The following is a 23,505-nucleotide window of genomic DNA, read 5'->3' on the forward strand; positions in this document are numbered from 1 at the left end:
CACTCATAAAACATTTCAGCATGTACTGTGATTCATCGCAAAGGAATGAATTTGTACAACAGGCACATACGCAAGTCCGTTTCAGAAATATAATTCAGGGAATGGGAACCAAAGTGATAGAACAATATATTTGGCCATCTTTTTCCCATTTTCTCCCATTTCGGAGGGGGGTCCAGACCCCCCCAAGTCCCCCCCCCCCTCGCGCCACGGCCTTGCATGTACGGTTGAGTAGATGTAAAGAAAAACTGAAGGGTACGTAACATTATGCTATATTCATGAACATTTTATTACATTTGAAATTTTTATTGCATTAAAAAAATCGGAAAAACAATATCCATTGGGTATGCCTTTATTTATTTCAATTAACCTCAAAATTCTATAACGTCTGTATTGCCAGAGGTAGGTCTGGTCCACATCAGCTTGAATAATGGGATTCATACTGCATTTTTAATTACAAATGATACTTTGTTATGTATTATACAATTTACTAACCTTTGATTGACCCCCCGCCCCACCAAACTATATGTTTGTTGAATAGAATCCAGTAAATGACCATTCCTGATACATCTACTTCGTTTATAAGCACAACAAAACTCATGGGAAGTACGACGAAACATTCTGAATCGGTGTCTGTTTGATACAAAATTATGTAGGAGAAATAAATCCATTCCAGTCACAGAAGTCACATAAACATTGGAATTAAACTATTTATTAATTTAAACATTTTGCTGGTGAATATTTATAAAACTTGTGCTTTCATAATAATTTTGAAAGCAAATAACAGTTTGTATATGACTCAGTTAGCCCAGGGAAAAAAATTACAAACTGGTAAGATAATATAATATTCTATACATAAAATAGTATTCTTCATCAATACTGCTGGAAATACAGATCAGTGCAGTAGTGTAAGCTCAAAAAACTGCCTGCATGCGACAGTGATAAAAATGTATTTGTACACTATCAGGCACTTTTTGGTGCAGAAAAGCATATGATATGTGTTTTATTTCATTTCACCAGTATAGGAAAATATAATCAAACCTTGTTAAGATGGAATCAAAAAGGGAGGCACCAATTTTTTTTCTCTTTTCGTATAAACTGACAAAACAGTGATTTATTACAAAAGAGTTAAATAATAACATTGGTAATTGATTTTCACAGTATATTGATATCAATTTGTATGATTAAACACTTTTACAATTAAAAAAAAATCAATAGAATAACTATGCATTACACTATTTTGGAGGTTCTTAATATTTTGGTTCACCCGGAAACCTTGATGACTATGAAACTTTTCCAAACAGAAAAAAATTTCATTAACAGCTGTTGAAGTTCGCAAAAATAAGCTTTGAGCATACATGTGTTATGTGCACTCATTTTTTTAATGATAAAAAAAATTTTCAAAACTTTTTGAAACTAACAGCATTAGTTTGAAATATTTCAAAAAATATTTGAAATAGTTAAAATTTTTGAAATAGTTAAAAAGTATTCATATAGCTTTTACATCTTATATAAATAACATAGAGGGGGAAATTGAACTAACTACCAATCCACAAATAGCTTGCACAATGCATATCTGTAAGATGGAGGAAATGGCACCATGTCTAATTCTGTTAAAATTGGAAAAATGCTATCAATTAGCAGTACTTTCATTACACTGCACATAGGTATAGGACGCACATAGGATAGGTATAAGTCCTATTTCAATAAGTGACACAGATATTCATTTTATAAAACAAGTAAGCTCCACAAAAAAGCATACTAAAAAAAATCCTTTTAAACAGTTCTGATGTAAAATTTTCCTTTTGTGACATGGTGCCTTTTACTTCCAGCATACAGATATAAAAATTACACATTTACCCATAAATTTACAAGAAGCTTTTCAAAAGTAAATGCTGATTGGTCTTTGAAAACACAACAAATGAGAAAGAAATTTGCATTAACGATTCCAACACACTAATTTCCATCACTACCTTTTTTAAACAGACTTTTTCTTTCCTGCTGGCATTCTTAATACTGTAGAAAAAGTTTTTTCCCTCCAAACTCTCTGCATAGAATCTCCCATCACAGCTGCAGCATTTTCTAGCCACAATTATGAAAATGTTTCACAGAGAGAAATTCGTGTTTTGAATTAATATTTGATAAAAATACTTTTAAAAAAATCAAACTTATAACTCAAAATTCATACAATAAAATAGCTATACAGCAGAAAGTCACTAACCCAGACACATTTGTCAGGTTATGTGTTTTTTTAAAATATAGATTTTTAATTTTTTTTTTTTCATCCAAAATCAATTGTGATTGTTTTTTGTTCAATCATTCTCATTATTTTATCTTTTTCTTTCTTGTTTGAGCAAAAAAATGCGCAACAAATATTTGCAAAATATTTTCATTATGAGACAGAATTTGACCTTGAACTGCACTCAACCAAATTTGATGTTTCCACCAAACTTAAAACATATGTGAATACTGAATGAACACTGAAATTTCGATGTGTTTGAGATACATCAGCAGTATAATAAAACTGAATCTAAGAACATGATAAAATTGAAAAAATATTGGACATTAATAATGTTTGTAAATCATGGATATGTGCATTTTGTGATCTACACAATTTTGCTCCAACAGCAGTTTGCTGAACAGAACATTCACTTTTGCCAATTACCATAAGAAAAAGTGTGATTACTTCAATGTGAATATGATGATACAATACATAAGATGCACATTGGAGTGCTGAACAAGCTTAAGATTTTTTTGCTTCAATGAATATAGCACACTGGCATAATTCGGGACATACAACTTCACCAGTTGAAAGCAGTCACTGCGATACCAAATTTGATGTTTCCACCAAACTTAAAACATATGTGAATACTGAATGAACACTGAAATTTCGATCTGTTTGAGATACATCAGCAGTATAATAAAACTGAATCTAAGAACATGATAAAATTGAAAAAATATTGGACATTAATAATGACAAGCAGATTGTGCAACTGCAAAATTCATGACATGGTTTAGAATCGAAAAGAAATTTGATTCAGAAAGTGGAGAAAGTTGAAATAATAAAAGAACACTGGAAATTCTAATCAAACAAGTTCCTTGATTATATGAGTTTGGGACGGATCATTATAGTAGTGTGAAAGAAAGAGTGATTATGACACTTTATAGAAATCCATACAAAATTAGAAAAACTAGTCAATGAAACAACAGAAAATAACAAATGTGTTCCAAGCAATTCCAGCAAAAAATATATAGGGAATATAAGTAAAGCAATTTATAGTGGGTGTCCAGATTAAATGTCTCCATTTTTAATCAATTTACAAGAAATTAGACGGGATGAGAAAAGTATATAAACCAAAAGCAACAATCAAAAAGTTTTTGTAAAAAAATTAGTTCAATTTCACATGCCTCTTTTTGTTGTCCAGATGAAAAATGGCCCAAAGACTCTATCACGTGAAATCACACATTCATTTTAAGATTGCTTCTTTGCACTTCAAAAATTTCATGAAGATTTTCTTTCTTCATGAAGATTAACCATGTTTAACACATACAATGTTACCTCATCTGAAAAAATGACATTGGAGTAAAAATCAGGTTCATCGATGATGAAAACTTACATATCTTCAGACTGATTTGCACCTTCTTTTATGGTGATATCATTTTTAAAATTTTTCCTTTTGTTCATTCGTAACATTGGCAGCACATAATGACGCTTTCAGAAAATTTGTCAATTGAGTTAGGCAACCAATTTATTTTAATATCACTTTGAATGACATTGCTGAATCTTAATCACTGTTTTAAATTAGGAACAATTGATCTGGATACCCAGTATATTAAATATTAATAGCAACAGAATGTAAATTATAAACAGTGAATTAAGAGAATTTTTTACACGTTTTATTATTTATAAATAATTTGATCTGTAATGATCTTTTCCCATAAAATATGAATCAATATATGTCGAACAGGCATATTACTGCTTCAGATTTGAAAACTTAGGAAATAAATAAAAACTGATCCGCAGTCAGAAAAATTCACAAATTCTGAATCATCCAGGTCAAAGGGAGTCCTAGAGTTTCTACTGTACATTAATTACACAATCATGTAAAAACATAAACTCAAACAAAATAATGATTTCGAAAAGAATTTCATAAATCTTGACTAGTTTTACTAAATGGCCCAACAGGAATTTTTTAAGCAAGCGAAAAAATCGTTGAAAAAATATATATTTATATAATCACTATATATACATTTTTTTAAATATAAAAAAATATGGCATCATTCTCAATATTTTTCAGGCACCACTAAGATAGAATGGTCAAAAATATTTCGGCTGAAATAAAAACTGATCCAACTGTAGAATAAGTTCTTTTTTCCAGGCAAACAACGTTAGTCATAGGTGTCAACTTTCATTTTAAGGCACATGCCTTTGGCCACTTCGAGAACAAATGATATGTCTGGCCTCTTCTCTGGATCAGCATTTATACAGCTTGCTATCAGCGTTCTCAACTGTAAAGAAAAATAAAGTCAAATATTTAACTAATCCATTCATTAGAATGCAAATTCATAGGCTTCTTGAACCCATAACTTCAGAAATTTTTCTATTACAAATTTTATGATGCAAGAAACCAAAATAATTAAAACATGCATATAGAAAAATTGATGAATTTGTAGTGTTTATATTCCTTGCACATAAAATCTGAAAATCATAACTCACATCATCCGAGTATATGTCAGCTGGTATGGGAGGATAATCGCATTGTTCAATTTTTTTGCAAAGAGAATACAAGTTCATTTTCTCACCATAAAATGGTGACTGCAAAGCAGCCATCTGAAAAGCATGAAAAAAAAAAATGCTTATGGATACAGTCGATCCCACTCATAACAAAATCAGATATTATGGAAAACTGCATACATGCTTTTTGTCCCAGTAAACTTGAAATATCAAAATAATATTTTGAAAATATCTTATAACAAATTGCCATATTTGTGAATATTGGATATAACAAAGTTTTTGGCAAGAATCTAACATTTTTTCATTGATTGTTTTTGATAATTTTTGTTGCACCACTGTCACTTTCTGCACACAAAGACTAATTAGACTGGGACCTGAAATTTAATGAAGATTCCAAACGGCAGCCTTTTATATGCTCACCGAGAGGTTGGTGAGGTAACCCCTGGGTGTTGGACTCCCTGCGGTAGCAATATATTTTTTTCTGTGGTCATGTTGCCATTTCTGTTATGTTGTACTCCTGTGTCAGAAAAGTTTTTGACAAGAACGAACTGGGTATCGAACTCGTGACACCTCTAAACATCATTTATTATTTTAGGCGATTATCGACCTAGGCTACTACACCCACTTTTTTTCGTAGGATTATGCTTTATAAAACCAAGAGTTATCTTTCTCAGAAACAAAGTCCAAATGTGAAGAACTACTTTTATATTCTGAGAAAGGCTATGATTGTATTCTGTCAGTGCCATCTATAGGTGGAACTCCTACCTATAGATAGTGTTCTGTTTATTTCCAGACCCACTGGAATAAAGAGGGATTGGCATAAGTATAGTTTCGTTTATGTCAGTGTTTCCCAGTTTTTATAAACCAACAGGACCATTAAAATGTCTGTATCACTTCAATGAATCACTTACCAAAGCAATTCTTAAACTTTTGCCATCTGGGACAGTGGCTATCTATTAGACTATCCCCAAAATAGTCTAATGCAGATCCACTTCAAATTACTGAACAGGTATGCATGAATGTCGATAGCTTACTTTTGACATAGGTTAGCTAGGAGCTGCGACTCTTACATTCAGAACCAATTATAACAATCTAAATCTGGCACAGGAATGTGTACAAGGTGTGCATATACGATTAAGTAGTAGTAGTATTATATGCTCTGATATTTCATTCAAGCCGATGCGAATATTGTAGATATTTATGGAATACATGAGTAATTTTCATTTCAATTATAATTAAATTTCCAAGTTTTTCTGAGACACGCAGTAATAAAATATAATAAATATCAGTAAAGTAATTCTAAAGGTAACAAGTTGGACTACACTGAGACTGTATGGTTTGGGCAGCCAATTGTGTTTGGGTGGATTGTATAGTTCAATTATATAAGCAAATGTAAAATATAATGTATGTGGTAAAACATGTATGTGTAAATATTTATATACACATGCATATGTTGTATGTACATTGAATAATGTTATGTTTACATTGGATGTAGCAGGTGTTGGGGAGATATGATCAAAGTATTCAAAATTTACAACAGGATGGACCATGAATTATTAATACATTGTCAATCAACTGCTTTTCCAAGGGGACATTAGTATCGGTTGGTAAGGGTTATGGTGATACTCTAGGTAACTCTAGATACTCTGGTAACTCTAGATTATGGTGTCGCAGGAAATTTTTCTCTAATAGGGTTGCTAATAAATGGAATAACTTACCCCCAAGGGTAGTAAATTTTGGGGAAAATTGAGACGCTATCTATACTTAGAATAAGACAACCATAAATACTTTTTTATGGGCATTGTATAATATTTTATCATGTGTATATATAGTTTTTAGTTTTTATGATTGCATTTTTGAATTTTTAGAAATATGACATCCATATCTGTTATGGGCATCTTTTTCCCCAGCCACCTCGTTGGGCATTTTGCCTGTTGTGGCCTCGTATTTTGTATTTATATGTGTATGCATATAAATGCCTTAAGGCGCATATACATTAGCGCACTGATCTTCTAATGTATAACCCCCTGCAGCAGTTCTAATATGTTCATGGGTACACAAATTTCCTTTTCTTTCCTTTGTGTTCCTTGAAAACACGATTCCTGGTGGTCCAGTTCAAACAGCTCATGATTCGTTTCACAACACCATACAAATTACTAAACAACCAATAGCGAATGCTTATATGATCCACACATGAATGCATACATGCCTTTAAGTACCATATCTTAACAAAAATAAGAAACCCCCTCATTTTTTGGACATAAAATTTGGGAAAACAGTTTTCACAAAGATATTTTTTTATTTTAAGGCTGCGCGAGATGACTATAAAAGTTTTATGAAAGATCTTTTATAAAACTTTTATGAGTGTAATTCTGGCCTGAGATATAACAGAAAGATATTTTTTATTCATTATAGAAACCATTAAATTCTCCATTACTCTCATCTAATATATCCCAATGAGCTACATTAACTGGTTCATTATCATCATTAGGGTCACTCTCATCATAAATTGAGTAAAAGGATTGAGTAATTTGTTAATTATATACAATACTATCCATGAAAAAGAAACCCCCTCCAATTTTTTTTCAAAAAAAGGGTTTTTTATATAATATATGAACATTAAAATACAGGATGTTTTCTTTAATGTAAGAATGTAAAATACTTATTGTATGCCTCAGGGGAACCCAATCGCTACTTGTGGTATGCTTATGGTGCTCCCTGGGGTAGAATGCAATTTGTTTTCCTTAAGAATATATTTCTCCCTCAGGGGAACTCCTGTATAGTGAATCATATTGACCAGGCTGAGTTAAGTAACTCATAAGTACAGGATGTTTTGTAAAGACCATTCTGATTGACTGACAGTCCAATAAACTGATAAACTTGCATAATAAAATTTAATTTTATATGCAAGTCATAAATGATGTGCTCATTACAATGTATTATGGCATGTTTCTGATTTGCATGACTCCATTTTAAAATGCTAATTAATTTTTGTAGCTTTATTCTTTCAGTGATGGGTTAACACTAACAAATGCTGGAGTTTTGACCTTTCTCATATTAACCAAGTTTGATTGCACTAGCAACTTTACCTCAGTTTGATCATAAATTTCAAAGTTCCAGTTTAATTCGCAAATTAATAAAAAAATAAATAAATTGGAATGATAAATGGAAGCACATGGTCATTTAAACAAAAATTGAAAAAATGGCTCAGTTATTTATTACATTTTTCCTCCATCAGCGCAATGAAATATTTCACGGATTAGGCAGATAAATCAGTTAAAAAGCACAACCAAATAATTTAGAAGTATTACCTCATATAGAAGACACCCCAAAGACCAGATGTCAGACTTGAAGTTGTAGCCATGTTCATGTATCCGCTCAGGCGACATATAATATGGTGTACCCACTAAAATAATTGAATCAAAACATAAGTTTACATAATGAAGTAAATTTACTGGAAATCTTCAAAATGTTATGGGTATTTACTGGATAGTAAGTAACATGCTAGAAAACGAACAGCCAGTTCCCTATAAGAAAAAATAAATTATTATTGACAAAAGTAAGCACACCGATTGCAAAAAAAATTATATGCAATGTTTTTTTTTTCCTCTTTGAGAATAATAACATACTTGTAAAATTATCATATGAAAAAATATGAGGCACAATGGGCTCTGAACACAACTTTGGAAATTTCAAATCCGATCATTTATATGTGTAAAGGATATCTCGTAAATACTGTTCAGAAAGTATCAAGTGACTAACAGTCCAATAAACTGACAAAACTACTTGAAAAAGGTTGTAGGTATAATTATATATCTGCTAGAAAAGTGTTTTATCAGTAGAAGACTCCTACAGTGCTCTCAAGTGAAAGACAATTTGAAATGGTTCTGGTCATTTTTATACCTCTTGTTGATATGAACAGCTATGTATCAGAATTCACTTTGTGTGACAGCATTGTATAAAGTTTTCAAATAACTATTGTCATCATGACTCATAGTTTTCAAAGAAAATATGGGCTGTCACATATAGGCCTAGGAGGGGTGATAGTACCCATCAAGACAAACAATATTTACAATAAGACCTATGATCGCAATTCTCTCTGAGCGTCAGAAAAAAAAAAAAAAACTTAGAAAAACATAGATCCCCCATTTATGATGTCACTTCAGTGTCTTTTTGACATATTGTGGGTAGAGGGGCACATGAAATAATTGTTGTACGACATTTGTAGACTCTGCGGAAGATCTTGCAAGAATCTTTGTTTCAGTGGATAAGATCAAGATCAATACAACACCAGGAGTATACAAGAAGGTACTTCAGTCTTTTATTCACCTACAAAAAACCTCCAACAAAATACTTACATAACATGAATATTTATGCATTTACCACTTCTAATTCAAAATATGGATGACAGATGGCAGCGCCATCAAGAACACAAAACAAGCAGAACTCTAACAACATAAATATATTGGGCCACACATACACTCATAACACACAAATTTGTGCATGCACCAATTCATTAGCAATTCTGTAGAGCAGCAGTTCTCATCCTTTGCTTATTCATGGAGCACCGGTTAAGAACTACTGCTGTCGAGGAATGAGTAAGAGGTGCATGCATGGTTAGTAAATAAGTTTTTCATTTACCGATGTGAACCGTGAAGCAACACCCTTGGACATCACTTTGAGTCTTTTGCTGATCTGTGCAAGATTGTGCAACTTATGATTCCAACACATCACTTTTTTTTTCACAGATGAAACTTTACCATGGACAACTTGCTTTACCCTTTTCTATCACTCTGAGTGAGTTTTGGCCATATATAGGTTCCCATTGTAAATATAATATCCATCATGAACAATACATAATTATTCTTGATAAGTACTATCACCCCAACAATTTTTTCTAAACAGTTTATAAACACAATAGATTGAAAGTGTCTGGCTCATTTAGTGTGTGTGCATAGCTGAAGTATAAGACCAATTTTTTTTTAAAAATACCTAAAGAATGAGCAGCTGTGGTCTTGGAACTGAAATAGCGACCTAAACCTAAATCTCCAAGCTTGACAACACCTTCTGCAGTTATGAAGACATTTGCTGGTTTTATATCTGGAAAAAAAATGCAGTTTTGAATAAATGATGTATATGCTTTGATACATATTAGCAAAACCAAATACCTTAAAAAACGTGACACCTTATTTACAGACAATGCTTTTGAGTATCATACAATGTAAAGACCCATACTCCTAGAGTCTCCAGCACCTGACATCAATGGGGATATGTATACAAAATGAGTTTTTCTGGAGTCTCCTAAAAATCCTATACTCGAAATTGTTATAGGGATGCTCTTTTTCTGAAGCTAGGTATAGGTGGTGCTCAATTGGCTCACTATGTTTGTGTTATCTTACTCAACTAGGTAGAACCAGCATAAAGTATTTCAAGAAATACTGTGCACACTACTTAATGTGATCTCTGGATCTATAATAACATAATAAACTGATACTATATTCACAGGAAATCCAGAAGCAAATGTAGTAGAACCTTGATAACTCAAACCCCCAAAAGCAATAATTAGCATGTTGACTGAAGTAGATGTCACGTTAGTGACATTTCATTTGATCTCTCCTTCTTGAACACCATTTATGCTATGTACATTAGCCTACTTATACATAGCTGAACAATTATATTCCATCGTATATAAATTAATTTTAAAAAGTTATTGGTAACATTTTATGAAAAGTTTCAGAATAATCCACAATTATGGTAAAAAAAACATAAGTAAATAAAAATACATTTTTTGCAATGAAGCCTTTTGCAATTGCCTAAAGTTATGAAAATTCATTTTTTCCACTTGAAAATTTCGATGTAAAAAGATTTTTTTTTTTTTGCTTATTTAACCATCTCTCATTTAAAAATTTTAGATATCATCAATGCTTATCAGTGATTTTTGTAGTCTACAGGTCTAGTTTTCTAGGCTCCAAAAAATGGGCAGGACAGTGACCCTTCCCCCAAGGTACAAGGTAGTATTTTCGACCTACATATGACAAAAAACAATGAAATAAAGAATTGTTGAAATATACAACAGAAATGTTGTGAAAATTTTCAACTGGCCACTCCAGGGATGATTTTGAAAAATTACTTGTGATGGCACATTATGAATTGTAGTCGCCTCAAGTGGGATTCAGCTACCTTATGTCGAGTTAATTAAAGAGGTTTCACCCCACTGAATTCAGTATTATGCCAACCATGAAAATAATAAATATTGAGTTATCTGGGTAGGTGAGTTATCCACTTAATGAGTTATCGACATTCTACTGTATAATGACACTACGTCTCATTTTTTATACATAAAGAACAGGACAGCTGTTTTTTATGTATAAAACTGGTTGTAAAATTTTCAATCATGCTATTGCATTCATTGACTCATTTACGTTTTTCTTTTATTACAGTGTTTTAAAATGAATTTTTTAAGCTAAGATCATGTCTTTTTCTTTAATTCAGCCATTGCAAGGAGTTAAAATAGAACTGTTCAACGTGAATATTGTGTACTTTTTCCTCTACTATATGCAAATATCATTGATTCCTTGATAAAGCATTTTCTGCTAAGGAACAGTGAATCTGGTCAACTGGAAGAAACTGAACAACAGCTGAAAGAAGGTTTTCTTTTCTTTTTTTTTTTAAATCTTACATTTATGTTCAATATAGAAAGTCTATTACAAACAGCTATACATGTGCAGGGATTGCAGTGGCTACTACTACCACTGTTTGAGACATTATGAACTGAGTATGAAAAATTTTGCCAACAGGGAGAAGGGTACACCTCATCTCCTATATAGTCTTGCACGTTGATAACGATAATATATGATTTAAAAAATATGTCTGCTTCAAACTTAGCTTCAAAATGCACAGAAACAAATTCGGATGAAGAAAAAAATTTTATAGCATAAACCAAAAGCCTGAAAACTATAAACAAAGTTTTTCTCATGTTAGGATATACGCTTGTTCCATACCTGGCAAAAGTGACAACAATACCCAAATAACATCATTATCTGTGATTCCAAAAAAGCAGCATCTACAGTATAATTTTTCCATATACATCCAGTTAATTTTATTGTAATAAGAACACATCTGGACTTATATTCGCACATTCATTTATACACAAAAGGAAAAAATACAGTAAAACCAAGCTTATAACGACCATCCACATATAACTAACAAAATTTTTGGTCCCATCTCATAGGATGCCCTTTTATTAGATCACATATAGTAAACCTCTGGACATAGAAACCACATTTTTGGATCTTTGGAAGTCATTATAAATCGTTTGACTGTATATAAAGATGACATTAAAATCCGTACCTCTGTGCAATACACGTTTGGAATGCATATGTTCCAGAGCACTGCATAGTTGAACAAAGTACTTCCATATCGTTCTTTCTGGAATCAGCCTCTGCTGCTTCTTGAAATACTGTAAAAAGTTTTAAATCATTATTAACAAACACAAGTCAGAAAAACTAATTTTTTTGACACTAGTTGAATCTAGAAATAAAGTGGCACGTTGCTATTTGACAAGACTGCACATATGGAATTTTGATAATCACTTGTTATTTGTATTCACTGATATTTTTTTCAAGTGAAAATTTATGAATAGGTCCAAATTTAGGTCAAAACGTGAATTCGGAGAAAAAAACACAACTGGATAAGCACAAACAACAAAACTACATTGTTTATAAAGTGCAGAATATGTGGTGAAATATTATTTAATTATTTTTGTATTGCGCTCAAAGTCAGATATATCAATGAATAGGTTTATTTTATTTTATTTTAATAACCATACAACCCCTGGCAATATGAGTAACATATCTGATGTCCACACATTATTTGGATATTTTTTCTAATTGGAAGTATGCCTCTGGGATCAACGGTTCGCCATAATTTGCTGTGCAAGGTACCAACTATGTACCCTGTATAACGTTTATAGAATAGTATTAATTAAATTCACATTCATCTAACAAATATTTATTAATTCTATTCATCACCAGATTTATTTATAAGCTTGAATAATTCATAAACTTTATGTTTTAATGTAGAAGATCCCCCCCCCCCCCTAATCGCTATCTTACCCATGATAAATTCAACTCCCTTTATGCCTTTACATGCAATTTTATCCTTTGCAATTATTTTGCAGAAAAAGTTAATTGCATAACGTGAGGGATGTCTATAATCACATAAAATTCGAGATACTCACCTTTATCATTCGCGACAAATCACCAGCATCAGCAAGATCCAAAACAATGTGCAATTCATTATCTTCAATGAATGATGCCAAATACCTGATTACATTTGGATGATTAAGTTGCTGTAAATTCAAAAAACACCATGAACAAATGAGATTAGAATCACCACATACATTTTTGTGCTTTTAATCATCATATCAAGTATAAGAGTAATTACATGTTACAGCTTCTCAATCACTGACCTGACAGAAACATGTAGTGAGGACATTCGATTTTTTATACGTCTATAAAAAAGTCAATTTATGTATTATTTTTTTACATTATTTATTACACAGGGTATCTAAGCTAAAGGTATCCAGAAGTAAAGTAGTAATAGAAGGGCTTCTCCATCAATAGGAAATCGCTCCACATGGGATCAACGTTGCGCAATGTAGAACAGCTGCTTTGAGATGCTTTTTGCAGTAATTCTGTTTAATAACACTGTATTTCTGCAGCAGTTGATCTAATAACACATTAAACACTACTAAATACTTGGAAATAGATAAAACAAAATTTAGACATCTGCAGAGACATTATTGGCACTCACATTGAACTTTATTAAGCTGCAAATAAACTTGGAGTTGCGCTCTTGATTGGAACTCAGATTTAAAATGAATAATGTGTGGTTCTCTCATTATAAGCCATTATTTTTTTAATCCTTTAGCTCAGACACCCTGTGCACAGGGTGAATGTGACATGTTCTGCTAAATGAAAGGGGGTAATAGATGAGCCCAAGTAGAACATGAAATACCCTACCAACCTTGTCTTATTTTCAAACCATTTTTGAGTAATGGTGGATAATTGATTATGGGGAAAAATGTGCAGACTCTGAAAAAAAAAAACTGAATTTGTGAAGTTTCTGTAAGACCTACACGCAAACTAAGCACATATTTGGAAAAAGCACAAAAAATCTAATACTAATTTCATCAAAATATCTGGATTTAATGGAGAGCTACAAGTGCTGAAAGATTGGCGAAGTTCAAAACCAAATTGTCTGAAAAAATTTCATTGCCAAGTATACACAAACACCTTTTTAGCTACTTGGTGAAAATTACCAAAAACTTGTCCATTGCACCAGCTTTTGAAAGACCCTTCAATAAACCATATCAATGATCTAGTTAAAGAGAAATTTAGTCTTTTGTTTGCAATACATAACTGAAATCTGCATTTCCAGTTATGTAGAACTACTAAAAAGTAATTTTAGTAGGTTTGGGTGACAAGTCAATGTCGAATTGTCACCAAACTATCAGCGCTAGAAGCTGGCCATTAAATATAGATATCCTGTAGATAGAGGTAATGTCACCTTGTATGATTTTTTTTTTTGCAAAATTAAATTGTCCAAAATCAGTCAATTCTGAATTTTCATCGAATATCTACTTTGACACAAATGCTGATTTCAGTGATGCATTGCAAACAACAGGCTAAATTTCTCTTGAACTAGATTGCCGATATGATTCACTCCAGAGTCTTTTGAGAGCTGTTGCAATGGAAAAGCTTTTGGCAAATTTGACTGATTGTAGCAACAAGGGTGTTTGTGGAATTGACGATTAAAAATTTTGGAGATTTTAAACTTTACCAATCTTTCAGCACTTATAGCTTGCCATTAAATCCAGATATTTTGATGAAATTAGTGTCATTTTATAGTAATTTTTCTGCTCTTTCCAAGCATGAGCTTAGTTTGCATGTAGGTCTCTCAGAAACTTCACAAATTTAGGCTTTTTCAGACTTCATGAATTTTTCTTCCATAATCAATTTTCCACCATAACTTAAAAATAGTTAAAGATATGACAGGGTTAATTCGATGTTTTAGGTTCCCCCTTGGGCTCGTCTATCGCCCCCTTTCATTTGACAAAACATGTGTCATGTTCACATTGCATATTTATCATGTACAGTAGCCTTTCAATTACCCAGCCTTCTTAATATCTGGCCTAGTTAAGTAATAATACTAATTCTCTGAGATAAAAATGAGGAATAATTTACTTTGCCAAGGTATTGGCAAAACAATTTGTGCAATCATTTAACAATGAACAGTGAAATAAGTTTAAATAAATTTTGTAAAAATTAAGTCTACATGAATACGGTGAAACCTCAATATAACAACATTCTGTGGACTAAGTAAAAATATAGTTCAGGATATTGAGGGATTATCATTATATAGAGCAGTGTTTCTCAACCACCGGGCCCAGACATCAGTCAAACTGGGCTGTGAATGGTTAACCGATTAATTTTTACCCATTTATACCCCATTGTGCGTGCATATGACCGGGTCTTCCACTCACATAAAAGAAATCAACCAAGCCGCAGGCTTCCAAAGGTGGGGAACCACTGATATAGAGAGGCAACATTATCATCAAGTGCCATCAAATTTATGCTTTGTTGGCATCTTTTCTAAAGCAGCATAGTTGGTAACACCAAAACATGTCCTTTTGAGTACTGTATTTATTCGCCACAAAAAATTTTAAATAATTAGTTGATAAACAAAATTCATTTTGATGTGTATTGTCCCTGTGGAATGGTTCATTGCAATACACTTTGGTGTAACACACAAAAAACTGTGATATTGAAAATTTCATCAACACTTTTAGCGATCAGGTGGTGCTGATGTTGTAAGATGTCCTTGGAAGAAAAAAAAATATGTGAAGGGTTTAAAATATATATTGAAGGATATTTCCAGCAAAATATTAAACAATAGCCCTGCAGTTTAAAATTTTCTCAAAAATATTGTTATGAGGGGGGTTTAGCATAGTGAACGATTTTGTTGCATCAGAGGCTATAAGCAATTTCCAACAAGATTTGAAAAATACCATTGTAGAGGATTTTATTGTTATATTGAGTGTCTTTGTAGCAAGATTTCACTGTATTTTGTTTATTTTAAAAGTGTGTATGTATTCATACTGTACAGTGTACATGATTTTATGTTTCTCACCGTTAAATTAGGCATAACGAAATTTATATTGAAATGTGTACAATATTTTTACACATAGACTTTTCCTTTTTCTGAATTAACCATACCGTACATAACAAACATGGTTTAAAGTACTGGCCTGTACTTAGAGTTCAGAATATATGAATAAGAATGGGTTTTTAAATAAAAAAAGGGTGTTTATAATGGTAATGAGAAGGGGGATAGTTATCTGGCCTGCCCTTTCGCTACATTAGGCTGGATAGTCCAGAGTCTACTGTATATCATTTATTATAATTCATGATGGCATAAAGATGCAAATAGAAGCAGTGTTTTCTGAAAATATAACTTTTTGAATGACATTTTCACTCCTGTCCAAAATTTTAAGGGGTATTTTTCTTTTCATCAGTGAGAAATAACTCTACTGAAAAAAAATTACCTGAAATTTGAAGGAGTAAAACAGTTTTTATGCATGAATCATGCATCTAGATACATATTTGCAAACACTAAGTAGAAGGATCAAAACTTTTACTTTAAAAAGAAATCAACAGTCTCATTACAATCCTAAAAATTTCATTATTCAGGATTACAACCAGAAACTTTTTGTATAAGGGTTATATACTTAAGATTATGTGAATGATATTACTGTACATCAGGACCTTCATTAAACTTTTTGGGATATCTGCTCTATTATTTTCACAAATTTACTTTAAAGTGGGTACAGTAAAAAGACGTAAAAAAAATGTTGCATTTTGTGACAAACTGGTTCAACAACTACAATCATAACATGTAGCTAGCCCTTTTATGTTACATGAAAGTACAGGATGGTCAAGACATCAAAGACAATTGTTCAAAGTACATTGTTTTCCAAGGTACGTACAGACTTAATCTTTGACATTGAAATTTTAAGATAGAATACTTTAATCAAAGCAAGTTTAAACTGCGTTCACCTGCTATTTTTATTAGGCAAGAATACATTTATAGGGCCATATTCACTGACATGGTTTAAACTGTAGTCACAATTTTTGGATAAGAGATCAACATAGATTGGTTAAAAACCTGAATTTAACTAATCTCCGTGTCGATCTCTTATCAAAAAATTGTGACTATAGTTTAAACCATGTCAGTGAATATCGTCCTTAACAGTAATTTAAAAGAGTTTTTGTGCAGACATATTTCCCCACAGCATTATAAAACTATTGTAAATAATGTAAAAATCTAATAAGTTCCATTTTATTATTGAAGTTTTTGGTTATCTGAGGTGGGTCTGATCCAAATCAACTCAGGTAATTAGTACCTCACCATACTCAAACATATTTTGGAATGCACCTAGAAACCTTTAAGGCTATGGCATCAACACATGCAATACAATGTCTTTCACACTATAAACAAACCATCATTAAAGCTACTAAGCCTCTAGCCCTCCTCTGATATCATACTAGCACTATCAATGCTACTACTCGTGCAACTGAATGAAATTTCTTTTATTGTTGCATAATTTCGAACATTACCCGCAACATATATTTGCACTAACCTGTAACAACTGTATTTCTTTCATACAATCTAATCTCGCTTTGGAATCCATCATTTCAAAAATCTGGAAAAGAAAAATGCATTATCAGACAGTGACAAATGTGCACTTGTATTTTGTACTCAACATGAAATAATGTTGAATAAAGAAACAACTGTTTTGGTATAAGATTTCCTGGATGTTTCTGCTGAAATACTCTATTGCTTTTGATTTGTCTAGGTATTACTTTATGTTGTAGGTCTAGCAAACAATAAAGAAGGGTCTGTCTCATGAAGCAGGCAGCATTTTACTAATTTTTCAGCTGTATGATGTTAGTCTCATATCTTTTTGAATGGCCCTTAGGATAGTGTTTTTGTGACGAATATGCCATTAAAATTGGGTAGGCTACCACAAAACCAATCAAGAAGTCGAGAGCGTCATGTCAAATTACAAAGATTTATCAAACACTTTGAACACATATTGTATTTCAGGAAGTACCCAACACAAATAAAAATTTAGAGTGTTTTTCTGTTTTAAGTTGTTTTCAGATTTTTATAACTTTTTCTTACAGAAAATGTAGACAGTAACTTAGGGCTGCTTGCTATGTTGAAAATGATTTATTCCTTACATGGATATATCAAGGTGAGGTGTGCGTAGATACATATTGACTCAACATGTTAAAATTGGACATCGGCAGGAAAATCGCTGGAAGCAATAGTGAAATTTCGGGAATTTTATGAGGTTCTTTCCTGAATAAGCCTTATCTTGAGGGCTAGTAATGGAACAGAGGAGAGCCTTAGACCTTTTTTGGAGACTAACAGGAGAAGTGAGGGAATTTCAGATTTTCTCCCCCTCCCCACTCCCACACTTTATTTTTTAACATCTTGGTTCATCATTTTCTTCATTTAAATTGCAAATCGTTCCTAAATCTCTTTTCATCTTGATTATGATACACAATTTTTCCCCTCTATTTTCTGCTCTCCTGTTGCTATCATTTTAATTTTGTGAATGCAGCTATATGCTACCATGGTCTACTTCTGTAACAGAAGTGTCATTTCAACCTTTTCCGGGGGGGGGGGGGGAGGCAAAGAACATGCAATCAATGTATGTGTATATATATATACCATTTTTAATATGTTTTGAAAAGTCTGACCCCCAAATGACAGCCCTACTCTGTAATAGGTAGCTGGCTGTAAATCATTGCAGGAAAATTCCCCCAGTGCTGTGATTGGTCGATGTTTTGTTGGTTGTGCATACAGATATGTTTTATTAACACAAATTCACTGGCAGGCTACTTATGTGCATAGGAGTTTGATTATTATCAGACTGGCCAAACGTCAGGAAAACAGGTTACCCACTTCAAACACCTATGTCAAAGAAACTATCGGTGCAGATCAAAGTCATACAAACAGATCTTGTTAAGAAATATCCAATATCCTAAATACCATATTCATGTGAATTTGAAGGGTCTTCTAGCTTGGGAACCAGACTGGCTGCACAGTACATGGTGCGGTTATTACTTACCACACAGAAAGTATCAGAAATCTAAAAGGTGCAGATAGATGCCGCAGAACAGAATAGTCTCAGTCACTTTGTGTTGTTGAGACTCTACTACACGCCTAATGACTGAATATTGTTGTACTGTTATTGGCCTGTTGATCTCTGGGGCAAGACTTTTTCAGGGAGATAAGCTAACATTATTAGTGCTTTGAAGTTAAGAACCACAGAAAACTAACTTTAGCCCACCACCAATATGACGCTGGTAGGGTTTGAACCCGGGTCCACATGATGCGAGTCTGTCACTATCACCACCAAAGCGCGGCTGATTTTGAGACAGGAATAAATTAATTGGAGCCTTAAGACTACAATATTACGATGTAAAAATTCAGCTCATAATGTGCTGCTACGTTATATGAGCATGTGCATCTATGTCAACTAAAAATCTCATTAGTAAAAATATCATGAAAAAAAAAATCTTTGATAACCAAAAAAATCCTAAGCAGAGATATCACTATATTATATTAAATTGGGTTATCACATTTTTTTTTCCGAATTCAATAGAAACTTGTATTAATCAAGGCTTATGTATAATTACCTGAACTTTCTTCAATGCAACAAGTTTGTTGTCAGACTTGCATTTTGCTCTGTATACGACACTAAATTGGCCTTTTCCAATTTTCTTCTCAATATCGAAATTAGACAGCATTCCATAAATTGAATCATTGGTGGATAACTTTGACAGTTCTTCATCTAAGCTGTTCAACATCTTATTAGATACAGTTGTTCGCTGGAAATGAGACGAGAAATAAATGTATAGACAGGGTGAATTTTGACTAATCTACCAAATGAAAGTGGGTGATAGTAGAGCATAAAACACTTTAGCAACTCTGTCCCCGTGACATAAACACAGCCACCCCTCCCCCCCCCCCCATGAAATAGTCCTTAATCTAGTCATTTTTAATACTTTTACTTCTTACCTTTGTTTTGCCTTCCGGGATCGCATGGATGAAATTTCTGAGTTATAGAAAACTGAAGGGAAATTTGTTAAGTTTCAAAAATAACTACACTATTGGTTTTGATGCTATCGGAACAGCTATAGCAGCATATCTATCCACGACGATGGCGCAGGTGGTCTGCAGCGATAATTTATAATTTAATTCTAACACAATTCAATGAATTTTTTTTTTCAGTTGTTGTAATTGATATTAGTAATATACAGTGACTTCAAATGAAATCACACTTTCATACTATGGTTTACAATACAGCATAGAGGAAAATGCAGTCCAAAATACGGGATATCAACTATTGTGGCAAAAATAATGCAATTTACTATGTAATACAAAAATTTATGGGGAAGCATAAATTACTGCTCACATTTCAGTAAACAAAGCTTTATTTCACTAAAAAAAAACCACTCAAATGACTCGCTGATGATATTTAATTGAGGGAAAACAGGGGTTGTCATTCCCACTTTTACTGCTGGTTATTGTCAGAAGATGGCATCACTCCCTAGAGGTTGCTAGTAATAATAGGCTTTTGTATAGACAGCATCAGTTCATTAGAATTTTTTTTTATACAGGGTGATTCGGAAAAGATGGGAAAAACTGTAAGAGGTGATAGTACACACCAATACAAACAATTGTCATCAAAGAGTGTATGGTCTAACATGAAACGCAAATACAACTCCGTAAACGTTAAAACGGCATTCCTGCTGAAATTTATCGGGAGAAAAAGAACACCACATGCATGCAAATGTAACCTGGGGGGGGGGGAGAGGAAGAATAAACTGTATGCAAATCTGCATCAAAGTGAATAAAAGGTGCAAACGCCAGCCCTGTGAAGTTATTCCATCATGCAACTGTTATAACAGTTGTAACGTACAAGATAATAATGCACCATAGTAATACAGGAAAAGCAGCCATGCATTTCATTTACAGAGCTGCAAACGGAAGTACTACAGAGGCAGCACGAATGTACGTAAATGAAATGCATGTCTGCTTTTTCAGTATTACTAAAGTGTGTTATTATCCAGTACGTTACAACTGTTAGAATGTGGCTGCATGCTGGAATAACTTCACAGGGTTGGCATCTACGCCTTTTATTCACTGTGATGCAGATTTTCATACAGTTTCTTATTCTTCCCCAGGTTACATTGTCATGGATGTGATGTTCTTTTTCTCCTGATAAATTTAAACAAGAATGCCGTTTTAACATTTGCAGAGCGTGCGTTTGCGTTTCATGTTAGACCATGCATTCTATGATGACAATTGTTTCTATTGATGTGCAGTATCACCTCTTAAAGTTTTTCCCATATTTTCTGAATCGCTCCGTATATTGTATTGAATATACTATTTTTCCAGCATGTTGCATTTCTTTTCTTGTCAAAATCTCATTTCAGATTTGTTTCATCAGATTGGTGCATTTCATACTTCTATTTCTGATAACTTTTTGCATACTAGCAATTATAAGCTTGATCCGGCAATCACAATCATGTTTTTGACCAAACCCAGAGAGCTTTTCTTCCAAATGACCGTTGCATTATTAAAAAGGTAATCCTGCATTTTTATAATTCTCAATTTTGTGTGTGGTCTAAAGATGTTTTACTTTTAATCGCAATCCCTCGTTTTGCTCAATAATGTTTTGTTACTGCCGTTAATTTTTCTATCGTCATGCTTTTAAAGAGCCACAGTATCTCTCTTTAGTGATGCCTTGGTGATTTTTTTCTTCGGCAAGAAAGACTTCCAAAAGGATGAATATATAGTTCATCTTTTTGGAAATCTTTCAAAAGGATGAATATATATTTCTCTTTTCTTTTTTTTACTCTTGGCAACTTCTTGTCATACTTTCAGGCATTTTTCTCGCCAAAGAAAAACATAGCCACGATGCCCCCGAAAGGGATTATACTGTTGCTGTTTTACTCATCATATAGCCAACTTTTCACAGGAGAATGTTTCTCTGCGCTGCATGATATTTTTGGCACTGTGTAAAATTGCAAAAATATCAGGGAGACAAAAAGAAAGGCAAAGAAAACAAAAGTAAAGAGGAGATTGGTGAAACGTGTGGCGCATGATGCATTTGAACCCTCCAGAAGCAGTCAACCAATCACGGCCAACATAAAGTGCTAGCGGGAGGCGTGTTGTGCTTTGTAAGAAAACAGTCATACCACTTTTCCAATCCGTGAGTGGACGACCTAAGCGTCGTTCTGGGCTATTCCTATTGCAGAAAACCTGCTCCTAGGCAAACCCGGCTTAAGGAGAGATGGGGAGGGGGGGGGGTTCATGGTAGCCCGAGACATGAAAGAAACATTAAAGGGGGCTGAAAGTTGTACTGGTGAACAATTATTCCGGGGCAGTGCCGTCTTAACGCATGGGCCCCAACCGGGCACGGCCCGGGGACCTCAAGAGAAGAGGGGCCTCACAAAAGTGAGATCCGGTTGACATTTTCTATGATTTACCAGGTAGGGCCTCCAAAAAACCACTTGGCCCGGGGGCCCACGATACTCTTAAGACGGCCCTGTTCGGGGGTGCTCAGTTAAATCGCCAAATTAATTGGGGGTGGAAGGTCAAGCACCCTTTAGATTTCAGCGCCTATGGGGGTAACGATGATGCATGAGTATCCAATAATCAACACATTAGCTGTGGTGTAATCGCTGTTGCGATTACACATTATATCTTTCTCTCAACACGTATCATATTTATATGTTTAGTACAAAATAGACTCAAGAGTTTAAAAGAAATTGATTCTAGTATTTTTTTTTATGGCGAATTTCCCATAAAATAAAAATGTTTAAAATTTAACGATTTAATTTGATAAACTACAAACCATCAAACACCTGTTGGCATCAATATTTTGATTTTGTAAACAAAAGACCAGAACGACCGTAACTTAATTTTTCTGATTGATATTCTGGATGTCTACAATCAATGGTGCTGGCATCTAACGGCAGTGAACTGAAACTCATTTCACAGATCAAGTGTGAAATTCTTACTGCCATCTAGTGACTCATCGAAGAACGCAAATTTCGCATAATAGCTGTTAGATGACAGCACAAGTACTGTTTATATTTCAATACCGATTTTTTAGCGCCAATTTCAAATTGCATAATTCTTACGTCAGCGTTAACTATTAGAGTTATCAGATTCGGAAACTGAAAAAAGGAGGACGCGTCTTACGAAGAGTTAGCACCTCTTCGTAACGTAATTTCTCTCAATTTTCACTATAGATGGCGTCACTATAGCGACAAAAAATACTCCTTAAGAGAACTTTATATACGGGGTATTATGAAAAAACTATCCCGACATATGGGCCCCTAACTATCATACCATTCACAGAAACTGAATGAAATTTTGGCATAAGGTATTTTGATGTATGCGCTCAAGAATGATATGGAAAACAACAGTGTCACTCTAACAGTTACGGTTACAGTGAGAAAATTTCGAAAATATCAAATGGCAACACCAAGTTTTTTTGTATTGGAATGCGATCTCCATACTGAAAAACACTAAATAGCGTTGGAATGGCATCTGTAGCACGAAAATCCCAGGAGCTAGGCAAGGAAAAGGTAAAAAGGACTTTGCCGTGCACCAGAGCATTA

The 23,505-nt window shown here is 33.4% G+C and overlaps 1 protein-coding gene across 1 annotated transcript; it reads right to left on the reverse strand.

Moving 5' to 3' along the window:
* Positions 1-391: 391 nt before the first annotated feature.
* On the reverse strand, positions 392-22,819 carry LOC149076903 (serine/threonine-protein kinase Nek7-like). Its single transcript, XM_089244620.1, has 9 exons — positions 22,734-22,819; positions 19,507-19,698; positions 17,436-17,498; positions 12,972-13,082; positions 12,083-12,191; positions 9,725-9,832; positions 8,044-8,138; positions 4,715-4,828; positions 392-4,506 (listed from the first exon to the last, which is right to left on the reverse strand). Exons 1-9 carry the CDS (start codon positions 22,734-22,736, stop codon positions 4,387-4,389), a joined length of 915 nt encoding a protein of 304 aa, XP_089100746.1. The 5' UTR covers positions 22,737-22,819; the 3' UTR covers positions 392-4,386.
* Between the last annotated feature and the right edge of the window lie 686 nt (positions 22,820-23,505).

This window comes from Pholcus phalangioides, unplaced genomic scaffold (assembly GCF_987345545.1).
Source record: "Pholcus phalangioides strain wild (caught in Gottingen) unplaced genomic scaffold, Ppha-v1.0 ptg000015l_1, whole genome shotgun sequence".
In the NCBI taxonomy this organism is placed as follows: Eukaryota; Metazoa; Arthropoda; class Arachnida; order Araneae; family Pholcidae; genus Pholcus; species Pholcus phalangioides.

What these genes read in the sequence shown, in the direction of transcription:
- LOC149076903 (XM_089244620.1), bottom strand. An exon ending in TTGCATTGAAGAAAGTTCAG is followed by an intron (nt 17,499 to 19,506) that starts GTAATTATACAT and finishes TTTCTTTTCCAG; the next exon opens with ATTTTTGAAATGATGGATTC. An exon ending in ATTTGTCGCGAATGATAAAG is followed by an intron (nt 12,192 to 12,971) that starts GTGAGTATCTCG and finishes AACTTTTTACAG; the next exon opens with TATTTCAAGAAGCAGCAGAG.